The sequence below is a fragment of the Triturus cristatus genome, chromosome 10 (genome assembly GCF_964204655.1).
Source record: "Triturus cristatus chromosome 10, aTriCri1.1, whole genome shotgun sequence".
Lineage (NCBI taxonomy): Eukaryota > Metazoa > Chordata > Amphibia > Caudata > Salamandridae > Triturus > Triturus cristatus.
This window is the reverse complement of record NC_140593.1, coordinates 360723994-360741766: the sequence shown is the minus strand read 5'-3', so window position 1 is coordinate 360741766 and position 17773 is coordinate 360723994. Positions and strand designations below refer to the sequence as shown.

The following is a 17773-nucleotide window of genomic DNA, read 5'->3' as shown; positions in this document are numbered from 1 at the left end:
AACAGTTGGAGCACTTTTTGCAGACAACACTATTCTGATCACTTAGACTTTGCACATACTCGAGGTCTGCCTGAAACTCTTTTCTTAACACATGCCAGCATTTCATGTTATGCTCTAACACTGGGTGCCGTACCAGTCACTCACAAATTCATACAGGCAATACACACTGTGGGTCACGAAAGTCACCTGATTCATTGGCTATACTCCAGGCTCTGTTTACACCTGACTGTTTCCATAACTCCCTTATGGAGCAAATGGGAAGTGGACCTTAGCCGAGAGCTACATTATAAGGATTGGGCCTTTCTTCTCGAGTACCCCAAAAATCTTCTTCAACTCCTACTTCAAATGTATTCAGTTTTCCATCTTGCATCGCGTCGACCTCCCACTGCACAGATTCCACTGATGTTACCCGCAGTGTCCCCTGCATGCCCCTGCTGTGGTGCTCTGGACGCTGCACTCCTGCATATGTTATGGGCCTGTCTCTCACTATCTTCTTTCTGGGCAGATATCCGTGTTGCTTTATCGGAACTGACTGAGCTGGAACACAGGCAAACAGTGGAGCATGGTATTTTAGGGTTATATCCGAGCCCCAAGTGTCCAGAGTAGTGGCCCACTGTGTAGATTTAGCGCTTTTACTGGCTAAATGACTCTTGATGTGGCGTTGGAAGACCTCAGCTGCGCCCCTGGTCTCCCAGTGGTGGGAGGAAGTGGAGTGATGGGGGATGGCAGCGAGCAACGCCTTGTGTAGACAAGAGAACAGTGGCTTGCCGATGCGACCCATAGCATTTGAGTGGGATGCACTGTTAGAATCCTTCAACGCTCAGGAGACTGCTGACAACTGATTTTTATTACCAAGAGTATTGTTTTGTGGGGTGTCCAGTCCTTCCTAGATTAGTATCACTTCTTCACCCTGGAAACACTATCCCCTTTACGTCCCTGTACCACCCTATTGTGCTCCTATATGGTGCTCCTATATGAAGTCTCATTGCACAGACTAGTACTTATGACACACTCTACCATCGATGCCAGGACTAGATGGGCTCAACGCTCCCATTAGCCACACCTTCATATCGCTGTTACTACCCATTTGCATGACATATATGTACGAATTAATATGGCGACAATGTCAGATTCGGGGAAGGGGAGGGATGGGGTTGTTTGCCTTTGTTTGAAGTTTGCATTGAATGCATTTCAATAACCATATGTATGGCCGACTCAACTTCTTTCACTATTTGATTCATTTATATTGTAAGCATGAACAACGCCTGCTTTCACCACCACAATGGCTATACTGGATGTTGTCCTCTTCTAGTCACTACCATATGGTGGTGCATGTCTGTGTATAGAAAATGCAATAAAGCTTGTGTTAAAAAAAAAATCATTGGCCCACACGAGCAGGGCTCAAACTCTGTTCATGTCTAGGCGGTTGATTTTTTTCACATTTCAGAAAGAAATCGATTCCTTTGTTCCTTTTTATAAAATACAAAAAAATATGTAGTGCTGCAGCCATGAAAAAATAGCTGCCTGGCTTTGAAATTTTTGCAAACGTGCCCCCGCCATGCTGGTGGGAGCATTTTTAGCTAAAAAGATCCCGGTCAAGCAGGACTCACAGTATGTCATTGGGTCCTATGCCAGGTGAGTGAGGTGATGTCCACCGAGTCATTGTGAGCTGGCTGTCATGGGGGTCACTCGACTAACTTGAAATGAGCTACTAACACTCAACTAATCAAATGAGATCCTATGAAGTCTCCTTTTATATTCATATGTGCATTTTTTAATTGCATATTACAAATCAAGATACATTGTAATTGAAATCCTTCCTTTTGTGACACACCAAATGAATCTCAAGAGTTTATTATATTATGGAAGTCGAATAACCTACACCATAAGCAGAATTGCTGGAATGATCAGACCAGGATTTGCTGCAGAACTGATGATCTTTCCGATAAATGGCGGGAAGTCTTTCTCCATTGTCTCTTCAATAACATCAAACATTCGGTTCTTTTCGCTGATAAGACAAAACATCAATATTTCATTTTGTGGGAACACGTTTCTTTCAATATCAACAGGGATAAAATGCACTGGCAATTGAGCATTTCATGCATTGTTAGAATATTACTACATTCCCATTGACAAAATGGGCTCTTTAACAATGAGTGATATTCGGATGATATACTCTTGAAAGCATCAAAAATAACATGTATCCATACATACAAGTGTTCATGATTGCAACTATTGTTGCCCCTTTGAAAGCTCCAGGGCAATTTCAATTTCGTTGCAAAGTCTCTCAAACAAAGTTTAGGAGAGACAACTACTGCTTTGACTGATTGCCTATTGCAATGTCATTGTGAATATATTGTGTTGCAGTCTAAGGGCCATATTAAGAGTTTGGCAGTCCATAGGACCGCCGGACCCGTGGTGGCAGTCCAACCACTGCCATACTGCGGGCCTGCCCACAATAATATTTTAGTATGGCAGACAGACTGCCAAAGGACCGTTGTGTCCGCCAGGGATCAAGTATCCTGTGGCGGTCGTGCAGTGGTCAGGAGCACTATAGTGGTGGTGCTGCTGTGGCACCGCCAAGAATATTAGGATTTGCCTGTCCACCGCCCTCTTCTCATGGCAGTGAGTCCGCCATGAAAAGAGTGGTAGAGGGGCAACAAAGGAGCCCTAACAGTCACTCGTGGGCCTGGGAGTGCATGCGACGAGGTACATGTAGTGCCCCCTGGTTTTGCACACCCATTTCATGCATGGTGTGGCACGATTGCCACACCATGCAGGAAGGTGTAATCGGAGCTCTGAGAACAGCGATCTGTTTGTCAGGCTTTAAAAGGAGCCTGACAGACCGCCGCCTTAGGTCGCTGCAGCACCACCCACCAGACCAGGATTTAACTCCTAATCTTCCTGGTAGGACCCCCAAAGTTGTAATAAGGCCCTAAGTCTCATCATACTCAGATGTACTGAAAAAGACGATAGAAGAGTCCTTACCTAACCATAAACATATATCTACATTACAGTGATAGAACATTAACCCCAAAAGAATACATGTATTTGCTTATCGCATGCTGCTACAACATTCACCATCCACGACTACTAGCTAAATCCATCAGAGAACTAAGACATTCTCTGTAGAAATATGAGTATAGCTTGACACTGTTGCATTCTATCAGTGTTTGATGTCTTTTTTCAGAGTTTTTTTAGTGTATCCCCATACCACAGTTGTGCAATGCTTATTTTTTTCCATATTAAGTTTTATTATGGGGATATTTTTTTAGCACAAAGCTAGTTTCCGTGGGTAGCTTCACAGAGAATTCAATATTTCATGAAGTAACATCAATGTTACATGATCTTCGACAGAGGTATACAAAAGCTATGAGAATGACATGATGCCATCAGTGTAACAGTGTGACATAACTTAAAAGTTTAGAAGTTATCATAACTTTTTAAAGAATTATATTATTAGATGCACATTATTTTACTGAGCAAATAAAAGATTGACTTAGGTGCTGTTCGTGAGATAGCTGGGGGAGTTTAGAGGAAGATCAATTGGGGAGATTTATTTATTTTGTATTTATTCTTATACGAAATCATAAGATAAATTACATTATTCATATTTCCAAGTATTATATTAATTACATGTCCAAATAATTCATTAATTTTGGATTTACTACATTGATCTTCTGTTTCGATAGTAGGGGTGTCGAAATATGATTAGACCTGCTTGGTTGAGTGAATTTGGGGAATTTGGTGAAGTTCCCTGAATTTGCCTGAAGGTGGTGTATGTTTAACTTCTCCCATCCCTGCAGTCTGATATGGTACTCAAGGATGGCCCGTAAGATGCAGGCTCTTTTATTTTCCCGCTGTCATCTAAGTGACAACAATGAAACACAATGTACACTGCTTGGCCAGCTCATCGCTCCTATAAATGCTGGTCTGCAACGTCCTTCTGTAGGCAAAGGAGACCGAGCAGGTCGGTGCCTTTAAACAAGATCTGGCAAAGCCAATCGATTACGTTTTACCAGTTCTTTTAGGTCACAGCTATTGACTTTGCCAATTCTGGATCTTTTTAGGATTGGCTGGCACTGGCAAAGTCAATAATGGCAAATGGACACTTTTATAGTATAGAAAATAAAAATGTTATACTTTGAGGATTGCCGTCACATTGTGTGACACAAGGCGCTTTGATCCTTTCTGCAAATCTGCATTTAATCGGTATCCGGAGATTACTTTTATTCAGTTTTACATTTCTTTATAATGTCACTGTACAGAATATACTGATGACATATTTTAACAAGACATGTTAGGTTTCATGGTGAAAGTGTACGGAACAGGCCAGTCCATGGTCTTACCATTCATTTAGAATTTTGGAAAAGGCATAACCACATACAAACATGAAGGGTGCCGGTTTACTCACAATGTGTAAATATACATTATCTATAGAAAAAAGGCCCTTAATGTCATATGTGGCCATTGAACCTTATGGCCCTCTTCCAGAAACAGCGCCAGTCAACTAAACTATCATCTGCCGGGCAGGGAAGTCAGCGGGATTGGGAACCCATATAAGGCCCAGCAGTATGCTTTTGTTTCCATTGCTATTCTCACCTGTGGTCATTACTGTTTGTGGTAGTTAACCAATCTTTGAAAAAAAAATATTCTTTGGTTCGCAGTAGCTAAGAAAACAATTTTGTTACTAGCAGTTTTACATCGGTATCCTCACAGTACAAATATAACTGGTCATAAATTAGTGTGAAAATTGAAGAGACAACAAACCATTCTTCCGTCAAAATGTCCCCAAAAATTTTTTCATTGGAGCCTCTCCATTAGAAATGAAAAATGCAAAACAATGAATAAATAACTGAAAAAAGACAGTAGTGGCTGCTACCCAACGGGAGAGGTGGAGCGGGCTGGGGGAGGGGGAAGGAAATGAAAAAAAACACTTACCTGGCACGGCCGTCCGCCATCTCTCCTCAGTCCTCTTCCTTCTTCCTAATGGTCAGATCACCGTGGTTCGGTGCTCAAACGGGGACTGGGAGGCTTTGCATGTTCCTTACCAGGCTGTGTAATGCAGCCTGGTGGGGAACATGCAAAGTGCGCATGACTGTTTGGCCGACCCACACTAATGATACGTTATTATCCTATTATTTTTGTCTTTTGAGCAGTGGGGCAATGCAGCCACTGAAAAAAAAGATATACTTCAAAGCACCTTATGAGAGATCATATGGGTAGTAGACATTGGGTACTGGGACACAGAATATTTTAAAATTGAGTAAGGGGCTTCAGTAGCAGAAGGGAACATGCTAACGTGTCTGTACTCTTGAATAGACCGTTCTTATAGTATTCATTCCATTTAATTCCCTTTTGAGTTGAAGACCTTTATTGCAACCACAGCATCCTATACTAAACATTGCCATGTGATTAAATGTATGTTAATGGAACGTTCATTACCTGAATGGTCCACAGTCAAATGAAGGTGGGAGGGACATTATGGTGTAGGCCACAGGCAGAAGGCTTAAAAAAAGAATTAGTAGTAAAAGGCCCATATAAAAGTTGTTGGATTTGGACGCTTTGAACACACGTTCATGGGGGACATTGCTGCTCATAACCGCCCAACACTGGAAATACATGGATGTCAGCAAACGTAGAACGTTTATTCCAATAAGTCCAGGAGCGTAAAAGGAACCCATCCTAAAAAAAAAGAAATACACAAGACAAGTGTTTACATTTTCTGAACATCAATAGAGTACATCATTGACATTTTAGACTACATACTAGTCAGCTTAGCACCGTTTTTTGAGATGTCAGATCTCAACATGCATTTTTGCAATGGTATCAGATCTCAACATGCATTTTTGCAGTGGTCGCTCAACACTTCTGGATATCAGCACAACTCACTCATTGCTTGTAAAATCAGTCAGACACCAGGGGCTTGATTACATTTGAGGAACACTATCCTGGTCTGTGCTGCAATGCACCTTTCTTGTGTGGCCTGGGTGCAGTCCATGGCGCGACTGGGAAACAATCAGCAGCTACGGCAAAATGTCATAAACAGCCAGGCGTCCTTGGTCTGCTCATGCAAGCTCTCTCTCTTTCCATCCATCCATTCTCTCTTTCTCCATCTTTACCCGCTCTTCTCCCTCTCTGATCACTTTCTCTCTATCCCCCTCCCTCTCTTTTTCTCACTCTTGAAGTCTCCTGTGCCTGCTGCAATTAATCTTAAAAAGCTGGGAAAGTGACTGAGGCACCAGCAGCTGGCCAGCATTTTCAAACCATGCCTTCAAGGCCTCCATCACTTGTGGGTTTATTCGAAAAAGCCTGGACTTCAGCTTCTTGCAGAATTCAAGAAGTGGGGAGGTTCTTATGTCTGGTGGGAGGTCATTCCATGTTTTAGGAGCGATGTAAGATAATGCTTGACTGTCAGATATGGTTTTGCATATGCATGGGATTTGTGCAAGTGGGAGTGCAGACAAGCAGCGGTGTCTGGAAGGTTTGTGTAAGCAAATGCAATTGTTGAGGCATGCTGTGCCAGTGTTATGTAGTGCTTACAAGTGTGGGTGAAGAGTTTGAATACAAGCCAGTTCTAAACGGTTTAAGCACCATTCAGAACTTAGCCGAGTTCTAAAACGTCTGCAGCCTTCTGGGGAGTTTTTTGTTGATCACAGCATAGAGGAGTTTCCCGTAGTCTAGATTGCTCGTGACCAGGACGTGTGTGATGGTTTCCCAGGTGCTGATTGTGAGCCATTAAAAATCTTCTGCAGCATCTTCAGGACATGGAAGAAGGAGGTGATGACGGCATTGACTTGGGAGATCATGTTGAATTTGCTGTTGATGATGATCCAGAGGATCTTGGCATGGGTGGTCGGGGTCGGTGTTGGTCCTAGCTCTGTTGGTCCCCAGGTGAAGTCCCACAGTGATGTGCTCTTCCCAAAGTCACAACTTTGAGCTTATCGGGATTCAGCTTTAGAGAGTTGGTCTTCACCCAGTGGGTAATTTCAGTCATTAAACTTTATACGAGTACTGGGCGTTTTGTCCATGAGGGTGAGGATCAGTTGCATGTCACTGTCATAGGAGAGGTTGTTGATACTGTGAGAGCAGATGATTCTGGCTTGATGGATAATATATGTGCTGAAGAGGGTCGGGCTCAGGAAGAATCCTTGCGGAGATGAGGCTGTCTGAGGTGTATGGTGTCAGGCTGATTGACTGGGTCCTTCCAGTCAGGAAAGAGCAGATCCATCGGAGTGCAGGTCCTTGGATTTACATGTCATATAGGTGTTGGAAAAGGATAGGGTGGGACTCTGTGTCAAATGCTGAGTGGTCCAGAAGGATGAGGGCCGCCGTGTTTCTTCTGTCTAATGTCATCCATGGCGGCGATGAGGGCAGTTTCTGTGCTGGCGTTTGGTCTGAAACCAGCCTGAGTGATTTTGAGGAGTTGGTGGTCATTGAGGTCTGCAGTGAGCCATCTGTTGATCATTTTCCCTAAGACTTTGGCCGAGAATGATAGCAGGGAGGTTGGTCTGTAGTGGGACAGCGTTGAAAGGTCTGCAAAGGGTTTCTTCAGGAATGGAAGGGCTTTTGTGTGTTTTCAAACATCTGGAAATGCTGCAGAAGAAGTGGACACATTCAGAATGTATGTGAACATTTTGTTGTTGGGCTATAGTCCTCTGGAGTAGGTGTGGTGGGGACAGGAGTCCAATGGGGTCCTTGAGTGGATGGACGTCATGGTGGCAGTGGTTTCTCCTGGGGTGATGACGTGCCATGTGGCTAGCATTGGTTCTTTGGATGAGATTGGAAAGTGTTTGGTGAGGTGTGTTGGGTCTGGTTGCGGGTTTAAGTTGCTGTAAATGGCAAGTGATTTTGTTGCTGAAGAATTGAGAGAGATTGTTGCAGAGGTCCTGCAGGGGGGTGCGTAAATTGGAGGTGGCCAATGGTGAGGTGAAATCTTTCAAAATGGTAAAGAGTACTGTGTGGGTGGTTGCAGGACTCTGTGAGTGTGACAGAGTGGGGGGGGTTCATTATATTGGATTTGTGTAATTTTGTTTATTAAATTTCTTCTCAAGTTTTATAAATTGGAGTAGGAATTTTATTGTGTTGTGTTTTTTATTTTTTAGTTGCTTTGATACATCTCAATGCTTTACACACTTTCTCTAAATTAATCCTCTCTGATCTGTGCCATTTCCATCAAGGGTTGAACTTGGGTTTAAATTATTGAAATCTTAGTCTGGACTGTACAAATTAGTGACTTTATTACTTGTGATTGAGTACGATGCACCCCGCTTAATAATGTACCCTCTTACAAGGCCTAATTTAGAGTATGGAGAAAAATGTTAAAATAACCTACTCTGATGTAAAATTGCATGAAAGTAGCAGAAAATCCACCAGGCAAATACCATCACAATCACTATCGCTATCGCTATCGCAATTGCCAACGTAAGGTGGAAGAACTATGGAAACTAGGTGGAACAATTTGTGCCAAAAAATGTCTTTCATATATGTCCCAGTAAAAATTATATAAAACCCTCCCACAACATGGTGGCAACACTCAAATACAATAGAGCACCAAAACAGGAGCAGGACCAACCTTTTGGGAATTGGAAAAACCCTAGCTGTTGAGGCAAGTATTATTATTATTAATATTAATTAACATTTGATAGAGCGCGTGGCTACCCTTAGGGATCCCAGCACTTACAACAGCAGGCAGTCAAGAATAGTTCAAGTTCATGTCTGGAATAGCCATGTTTTTAGTTGTTTCTGAAACGTTAAGTGGTGCGTCGTTGACTAAAGATCAATGGGAAGCATATTTCAAAGTTTTGCGCATTGTAAGCAAACATTCGGCCTCCAGCACGTGCTCTCTTGATTTTCGGCACTGTCGCCAAGAACAAATTTGCTGAACGCATACTTCTCGAGGGGTGATGGAAAGCTATAAGTGCGAGGTTGAATTTAGGACCCATACCCCAGAGTGTTTTATGTGCTATACATGATGTCTTAAACATTATGCATTCCTTGATTGGTAGCCAGTGTAGCTCTTTTAATGCCGGCTTGGCCGAGAGAGCTTTAGGGCTGTTGCGCAGCAGCCTGGCTGCGCAAGTCTGGACCACTTGTAGGTTCCTTGTTGTGGACTTTGGAGTCCCCAAGTAGAGGGAATTTCCATAATCCAGCCGGGATAACACCAGTGCCTGGACCATGATCCTACGTGCTGATTCAGGAAGGAATGGAAGAATTTTTCGCATCCGCCTAATGATGCCGTAACATGACACTGCTAATTGTACTGCTTGATGCTCAAAATTAAGTGACCTGCCCAGCCAAACACCCAAACTCTTAATCTTTTCTTTGGGCCCAGACAGTTTGGCCAACTCAGGCCTGCCGTGGCGCTATAGCAGTTACCCAGGATCATTAGCTCAGTTTTGACTCCATTAAGCTTGAGACACGACTGGTCCATCCATGTGCCCACCGTTCCTAACCAGGATTCTAGATTAGCTGGCACCTTCTTTGGGTGGCTTAATACCACCAGTAATTGCATGTCATCTGCGTAAATTATAATATGAATTCCATATGGCAGGACTAACTCTGCAAGGGGCCTCAAATATATATTAAATAGGGTCGGACTCAGTGAAGAGCCTTGTGGCACTCTGCATGTAAGTGGAACTCTTCTTGAGGTATGGTTGCCCTCAAATACCTGGTATGATCTGTCTTTCGGAAAGGATTTGATCAAGGTGAGAGCTTTTCCGGATACTCCAATAATTCTTAATTTCTCGACGAGAATGCTGTAATTAACCGTGTCGAAAGCGTAGCTCAGGTCAAGCAGGATGATTGCCACCGTGCCTCTCTGGTCTAAGATTTTTCATGATTCCTCCACTACTCCTAACAGGACCGTTTCTGTTCAATGCTTTGGTCGAAAGCCCGTCTGGGATGGATACAGAATCGAGTGGGTTCCTAAGTACTCCGATAGGGTTGTATTTACATGTTTCTCTAGGATTTTACTAGTCATGGGAAGGAGCGAGACCGACCGATAGTTGCTTCAAACGTCCGAGTTAAGGCTAGGTTTTTTTGGAAGTGCTTGTATCATGGCATGTATCCATGACCTGAGAACTTGGCCCGTTGACAGAGAAGAGTATAATACTTCTAATAGCACAGGTAGAATGATATCCCCCACCTTGCGCAGCATGTGCATGGGGCCTGCATCCAGGGGGGAACCTGATTCAACTTTGGAGAACAGTTGATATAATGTATCTAAGTCCAAAGCAGGAATATCTTCTAGCTGTGGGAAGCTACCCCCACAGGGACTCCACCTCTTGGTCCTGATTATCGAGGTTAGAGGCATTGGGAAAGTTATTGTAGATATCTAGAATTTTTTTCTCAAACATTCTGCAAGTTCTGTACAGCGTTGTTGGGAGGATTCTACAGGTAGCTTAGGTGGTCCATATTTTGTTAGATTGTTCGCTATCAGGAAGATTTCCCTCGGGGCGTTTGCTGCCCCTGCGATTTTCTCCTCGTAGTAATGTAATTGAGCTCTCTTTATTTCTGCCTGATATATTTTTGTAGCTGCTCTGTAGTTCTGTTTTTTTTTCTAACCTATACTCTTTCCTCCAGGCTCTCTCTAGTTTTCAAAAATTTTGCTTAAGTTCCCGTAACTTGGGAGAGAACCTTGGTGGCCGTTTTTCCTTAGGCCTATTTTGCCTCCATTTTTGCGGGATGAAATTATCCAAAGAAGTTTCAATCCATTTATTGAACGTGTCAGTTGCTATGCTGGGGTCAGAATCACCTAAAGATATTGGGGCAGATTTATGACGACTGGCGCATCCCTGCATATCAGCAGGGATGCGCCAGTTATTATGCGCCACTGCTGCGCCACCATGGATGCGCCGCATTTATAATGCGGCGCACCATGGGGCAAAAACGGCACAGATGCGTGACGCATCTGTGCCGAAAAGTGGCGCATTGCTGGAGTTGCGTCGCAAGCGCGACGCAGCTCCAGTAATGATCTGGGGGGCCCTATCTTTACAATGCTGCGTCAATCCTTACGCCTGCATCAAGCAGGCGCATGGTTTTGACGCAGCATGGGCCTAAAAGTGACTGAGTGAAATCTTGTAGATTTCACTCAGCCACTTTTAGGAGGCGTTCCTGCGCCGGAACGCCCCCACCTGCCCTGGAACGCCTACATGTGGCGCAGGGCTTTACAACGTGACGCATCTCCCAGATGCGTCACGTTGTAAATACCCCGCACCATGGTGCAGGATTTGCGCCGCTGCTGCGTCACAAAAGTGACGCAACGGCGGCGCAAAAGTGGCGCAAGTGCAACATAAATCTGCCCCTTAGAGTGTAATAAAGATGTCGACCACCCCTCTAGAGGGAGTTTCGCCCATGCTGGATCTTGGCTCTTCGGGATTTGCCAATTAGCAGTGACTGTTGGAGCCTTCCAGTAAATCGGGAATAAAAAATTATCCGTCCATGGAACTGGAATGGGGTTATCTACCAAGAGTTGATCGTCATTAGTAAAAACCGGATCTAAAATGTGGCCCTTATCATGCGTAGAGCTAGTAGCTTTTTTATATTAATTGTGTAGCTTTTAGATCTTGGATCAAGCCAGATGCTTCCCATTTAAGAGGGTCCTCTAAATGCTAATTTAGGTCACATAAAATAATGAAATTCGGCGTGGTGCTAGCAAGAGTAGCTGCGGTGTCCGTAAGGGAATCTGCAAACCTCCCAACCGGACGGGGGGGGGGGGCGGTAAATCAGAATTCCTGACAATGAGCAGGTAGGGGAGAAAACAAGTGAGAAAGACAGACTTTCGCAGTCCTTTATAATAGGACAAGTAACAAGTAATTTGTGCTGCATATAAGCGATCTTGGTGTGCCAGGCTAAGACCGTAAGAACAAATGTGTTCATGATAAATTTAAGCAGAAAATATATATTACTGTAACAAAAACGCCTATATGTGCAGGTCCACTGACAACATAGTACTCTCTAGTGCAGTACATCTACAAAAACATGCCTCATGCGTGAACCTCTTTTGGCCATTCATAGGTAACTGTGAGGTATGACGTGTATGCCCCAGCTACACTTCGAAGGAAATAGCAGTGCAGGCTAAAATGCCAGGAAGTGATGCTAGGCACAAAACACGAGATTATAGGATACAACAAACCCGCAGTGCAGTCATAACCTGAGAGCGCATTGTAATGGAGTGATAATATATCAGGACAAACTGTTGCCACCCTCCCGTCCAAGTGTTAAGACAAAACAGGGCTATGTCTACTTGTACTCTTGTACACTCAACTATGACTGGGTGAAATTTAAATTGCATAAGCTAAATTTGCAAGATTCTTGAACGGTGCATTCCGTGAAATTTCTGAAAAGTTTGCATCACGCAATTTCACATATTTTAGCATACTTTTTGCCCACAATAGAGTGCTCCGCTCGGGAACTATCTTGCGTAGAGACCGTTTCTGTTCAAGTAGGTTCTGCCGGTATCTTGTGTGAATTATTTATTCAAAGTATGCCCTTGTGTAAAAAAAAAAGATAGGCAGGATACCAGGGAAGCATATTCACACTAAGGGCGAATTTTACGTAAATTCTTAGAATTTTCTAAGAACGTGAGAGGAAAACCTAGGCAGTTTTGCAGAGCCCTACACTGAACACGTTCAGCCTTACTACATAAAGCTTGTCTCACAGCTCACATTTTGTCTAGCCTTGTCGAGCCCCCTCATTTCTATCATCATCACATCATCAACAAACATGTGATAGACTAAGCAGCTCCCATTAGCGTGACATGTGAATGTACAATGTGGGTGTAAGAGTGTTTATTGCCATGCCCCTGCATATTGTAGCTCCACTTAAACTTTCACAGGTAATACATGCTTCTGAGGTTATAGAGGCAAAGGGTAGCCAGCCATACAGCTCCCAGATGAGTGTAAAAGCCATGCCATGTTATAAGAAAAGCTGCTGCAAAAATATGATTGGACATGGAAACTTTCCTTATTTATTTTCAATAATAACATTTCAAACAGAAATGATGTACAGCTGGACAATCAATTGGCAGATAGAATAATATGCAGAATGGATGATTTACATAAACCAGCGTTGTTGAATAAATACTATGGGGCAGATTTACAAGCCCCTTGCGCCACTTTTGCGTCACTTTTCCCATGTTAAACGTGACGCACAAGTGGTGCAAGGGGCTTGTAATTCTGCCCCTATGTGAGCTAAGAAAGTCGTTATATGAAAGAGGAGGGCCATCACAATCAAAGATCTAAATGCAGCCTAACGCACGGAGGCCACGCGAAATGAGGGAGTGCAGTTTTCTCCCCTACATTTTGCTTTATTTACATATTACCATAGTTACATTGCACACTGATTAGTTGATTGCAATGACCAATATGTCTTGTTCATTGCCATCTAGTAGAATAAATTGTATTTTTAGGGCTGTGTTAACATTTTCTTGTGAAGGATTAGCCCTAATTGACAATGGATGTGAGTTCCAGTGGAGGTAAACAACTCAAAATATGGAAGGGGCGCAGTAGAGTTTGGATGAGATAAGGAAGTACTTATAAGCAGCTATTAAATAACACGTGGAAAAATAGCTTGGAATATCATAGAGAATGGTTTGGAATATCATAAAGGTGCTTTGAGGATATCCCATAGGTGTCTTTAAAGGCAAGTGTTAGAAGTGTGTAAGAACAAGTCACGACAGAGGCTAAGTCAGCCAGGTGACGTTCTAGTCTTTGTTAAGAGGACAGAGGGATAAACACATCATGTTGAAGGCCCGACTAGTAGACTGAAACAATATTACTATTTACTGAATACTTGTGATTTGTTGAGAGTCTGGGCTGTGTATGTTTAAGGCCTCTCACCTTCCTGTGGTGGAAGTAGTGGCACTGAAAGTTTCCATACGCATAATTGGAAATTAAAAAACATTAAGGTTTCTTGCTGAGGGGTGAAAGTCAGCGTATAATAAGGGAACCAGACTGACCTAAAAGATGTGAATGTAGACCACAAAGGATATTATATGTCTGCAGACCGATTAATTCAATGTGAAGGAACTGAGGGACATCCTGTGGTGAATAAGTGTGAGGCACTCAGATATGGAAGAGGGATGAAAAACATGAGATCTAGAACGTTGGGAATGAGAAGAAGAGTGGCGTGTAATCTGGATATAGGCCACAGGATAAAGCAAAAGAGAAAGTTATGTCACCATGCATGGCAGTGTATAGTGCAGAGAAGAGGTTGGAGGATGAATCTTTGAGTGACTCAATCGGCAACAGAGGATGGCCAGGCAACAGAGATGGTTCCTTCTGCCAAAGGAAGTACATTGACTTGAAGGCAGAGCCAGTAAAGCCATAGGTCTTTTGGGAAAGAAGCAGAAGAGGGTGCAGAAGTGGCTCCTCCGCTAAGGCCGATGAGCGTAGACCCATTGCTTTTTAGCAATGAAATAGAGAGAAAATAAAATGATAATACCTTGTGTTTTCTCCAACTTCTGCAGCTTTGCATGAGGGGGCAGGGGTAGGGGAGGAGTGGTATCACCCTCCTAAGAGCGCAATGACTGCTTGGCCTGCCCCTAGGGCTGGCCAAACAGTCTTGCGCACTTTGTATGTTTTCCATGTAGGCTGCATTACAGCCTGAGTGGAGAACATGCCCAGGCTCCCAGTCAGACAAATCACAACACAACAACATAAGGCTCTGAGGAGAGACACAGCAAGGAAGCGGTGAGAAGGTATGTTTTTTATTTTATTTTTTAATGCCTGCTTCCTCTGTGTCCCCCCTCGACCTCCCACCTTTACCCTCACCCCCTACCTCCGAACTGTGCTGGCCCCGCTGGCCGGGTGATCAAGATTGTGGAATGAGGTGAATAAAGGGGGTTATTTTTAGTAATGTGTGAGAAGCTATTTCTGTGGAGAGAAGTGCCAGGACGCCAGATTAGACAAGATAAAGCACATTTTTAGAGCTAACGAATAGTGTAAGAAGGCCCAACACAGAGTTCCAATATTTTAGAAGAATGGCAGTTGAGACAGTGGGCATTAGGTAAGGGAAGTAGGTTTAGTTGTGGGTTTGTGCAGGAGTGGTAGAGCCAGAGTAGATTGTTCGCAGGAAGGATAGGTATATGATTTAAGTGAGTGATTAAAGGGGGTGGGTCAAGATGTTTGATAGTTTGAGGGCTGAAAGTGTCAGATGGCGCACATGAGGTGTTGACAGGTTTGAAAATTGGGACAAGCTCAGTGTGTCAAGTTAGAGTGTTTCGTCCAGTGAAATTGGAGGATATGTGAATATAGGAGGGTGGCGATGGAGCAGAAAGGAGTGTAGTAAGGGTTGATTTCATGGTGGGGATATTAGATGAGATTAGGATGAAATATTTGTCGCTGAAGGAAAGGATATTTTGAAAGTTTTCTGTCAGTCATTATGGATGGATTGGAATGAGGTGAGGAGGTTTTCAAAGTAGGTTGGTTTGGCATTGCGTATGTCTGATGAAAGTGCATCTTATGCTTGTTTGTATGCTTGCAGATTTGCCATAGTCTTGTTTTTAAATGTGCAGTAAGTTCTAAAGTGTGAAGAAATGTTGGATGTAGTCTAAGAATACTGAAAAGGCGCCAGGAGAGTGTCTGCTTTCAGAGAAATTGGCAGTGGCAACGGACGGGATGCCAGTTGGGATCAACAATTGTGTGATGGTCTATGCAGGGGGACAAGAGACAATTGTAGGTAAGAGGTCTGAAAAAATATCTGAAATCAGTATGAGGTACACTGGCTTACCATGGTTCCATGTGTGTGTATTTTTGTTGAGTAGTGAATGAAACAAAACGATCATCAAGAACGGAGTTGCTGAAGATTGATGATGGGGGTTCAGATTAAAGCCTTTGAGAATGATGAGTTGAGTTGTGTGCGCTACCGATCAGACCACGTGAATATCCAGTGATAAAATAAGACTCTTCAACTTAGGCTTAAGTGCTCGGACATAAAAAGAAAATACGTCGCGTCCTGTGCTGATCTGCTTGGTCAAGTTTAAGATACAATCTCTGACACTAAATAATATTTCCATTCCTGATATTGGTTGTCTATAATTTTTATACTGGTCAGCATTATCTTGTTTTCCCCTTTAGTACCCAGATATCACCTTAAACTTGTAATGCCTCCATTTATGTTATACACCCAAAACACAAATACCTCCCTGCTCACACCAACCAACTCTATACAGTAACAAGATACCCCACACAAAAGCTCACATACACCAGAACAAGATTAGCAACCAAAGTAAGATCATGTGAGGAACATGAAAATCAATTCACAAAACACATGTTATCACAATCAAACCTTGTCTCTCCTGTAATTTTAAGCAGAATTTAACTTCTAATCTCTGCCTTTCACTTCACAAATGTGTATCCGGAAAATGACACTGCGTAGAAGTAGCTTCTTCCTTTCAACTGCTAAAATCTGCATGTTATGGTGTTGAATAACCCATGGTGTACTATTATATCTCTTGCACTGATAAACTGTTTTATTATTCATGGATATTATTTTTCACATTTACAAAAGAACCACCAAAGTGCTCCAGTGCATTACCCAAAGCACACACTTTATCTTTCTGTCCATTGACTATACTGTAAAAACCCAGACCTGCCAAATAAATATGTTCAACTACACATTATGCTCCACCCCACTCTTCCGAGGGACAAACACAGTTTTATAGAAGATTGCATATAATACATTAGAACATTGGAATGTTGGGAGCTCCATTGAAGACAATGGAGGGCTCCATGCTTTTACGGGCCGGTAAAGGCCCGCAAAGCAACATTCCAATGTTGTTTTCAAAGGCCTTTCGGAGCCCAAAGGAAATAAAACCCCTCGAACTCCGAGAGCCTTTTGTTTTATTTGTTGGAAGATTCTGCCCTCTAGTGGCAGAATCTTCTAATAGCCTTATAGCCCTTCGGATCGGGCCTTTAACGCTGGAGCGGGCCTTTAATAGCCAGTATAGCCCGCTACGGCAAGCTATATCAGAAGCCTTTGTTTTATTTGTTAGAACATTCTGCCCCCTACTGGCAGAATATTCTAATAGCCTTATAGCCCTTCCTAGCTGGGCTATACCGGCTATTAAAGTCCCGCTCCCTTGTTTCATGCTGGAGCGAGCCTTTAATAGCCGGTATAGCCCGCTACGGCGGGCTATAAGGCTCTGTGATAAACCAGACATAGGTTGACATGCAATTATGGTCCCATGACAAAAAGTCATGTAACATAAATATCATGTTAAAACTATCCTTTACATTAATATTGTCTTTCTGTACATGTAATAGGAATGCCAAAAATATTGTGACAGAAATATTGTGTCAGAGCAATAGTCTCATCAGTTGGGGGGAAAGAGAGGGAGAAATATGGCAGCCGGCTGGACGCACGGTCTCAGAGCATTGCATTGGTGGGAGTTATATGATGCAGTGCTTGTGAGGACACCCGCTGTTACCTGCGTTTTACAAGGCCGCATGGGGTGATGCTATAGTTTGCTGGCTACCAAGGGTGTGGGCGAACAGCTGATGTCAGAATCGAGAAGCAGGGCTGTATTGCTGTCGCGTTGGAGTTGCGCAGTGGAAGTTGTCTTTTAGTGTAGAGGTTCTCATAGCTGACTCGCGCCTGGGGTTGCACTGTGCAGAGGCAGAACAAGTCGTTTTGCAGCTGCTGTTGGTGCAGCAGTCACAGTCTCTCCAGCACATGTTGGGTCAGTCCTGGATAAGGTTCAGGTGTCCCCCTACATCAGCACCATTCGAATGAGGTGAAAGGAGACTGGGGAATCTGGGGCTGGTTTACT

The 17773-nt window shown here is 43.3% G+C and overlaps 1 protein-coding gene across 1 annotated transcript in view; it reads right to left on the bottom strand.

The window, feature by feature from the left end:
• The window catches only part of LOC146789440 (transmembrane channel-like protein 2), a 566730-nt gene that overhangs the window by 65832 nt on the left and 483125 nt on the right, over positions 1-17773 (bottom strand). The window contains exons 15-16 of the mRNA XM_085631099.1: positions 5446-5685; positions 1883-2008 (exon numbers count right to left, since the gene is read on the bottom strand). Coding sequence (XP_085487225.1) covers positions 1883-2008; positions 5446-5685 — 366 coding nt within the window. The remainder of the gene's footprint in view (positions 1-1882; positions 2009-5445; positions 5686-17773) is intronic.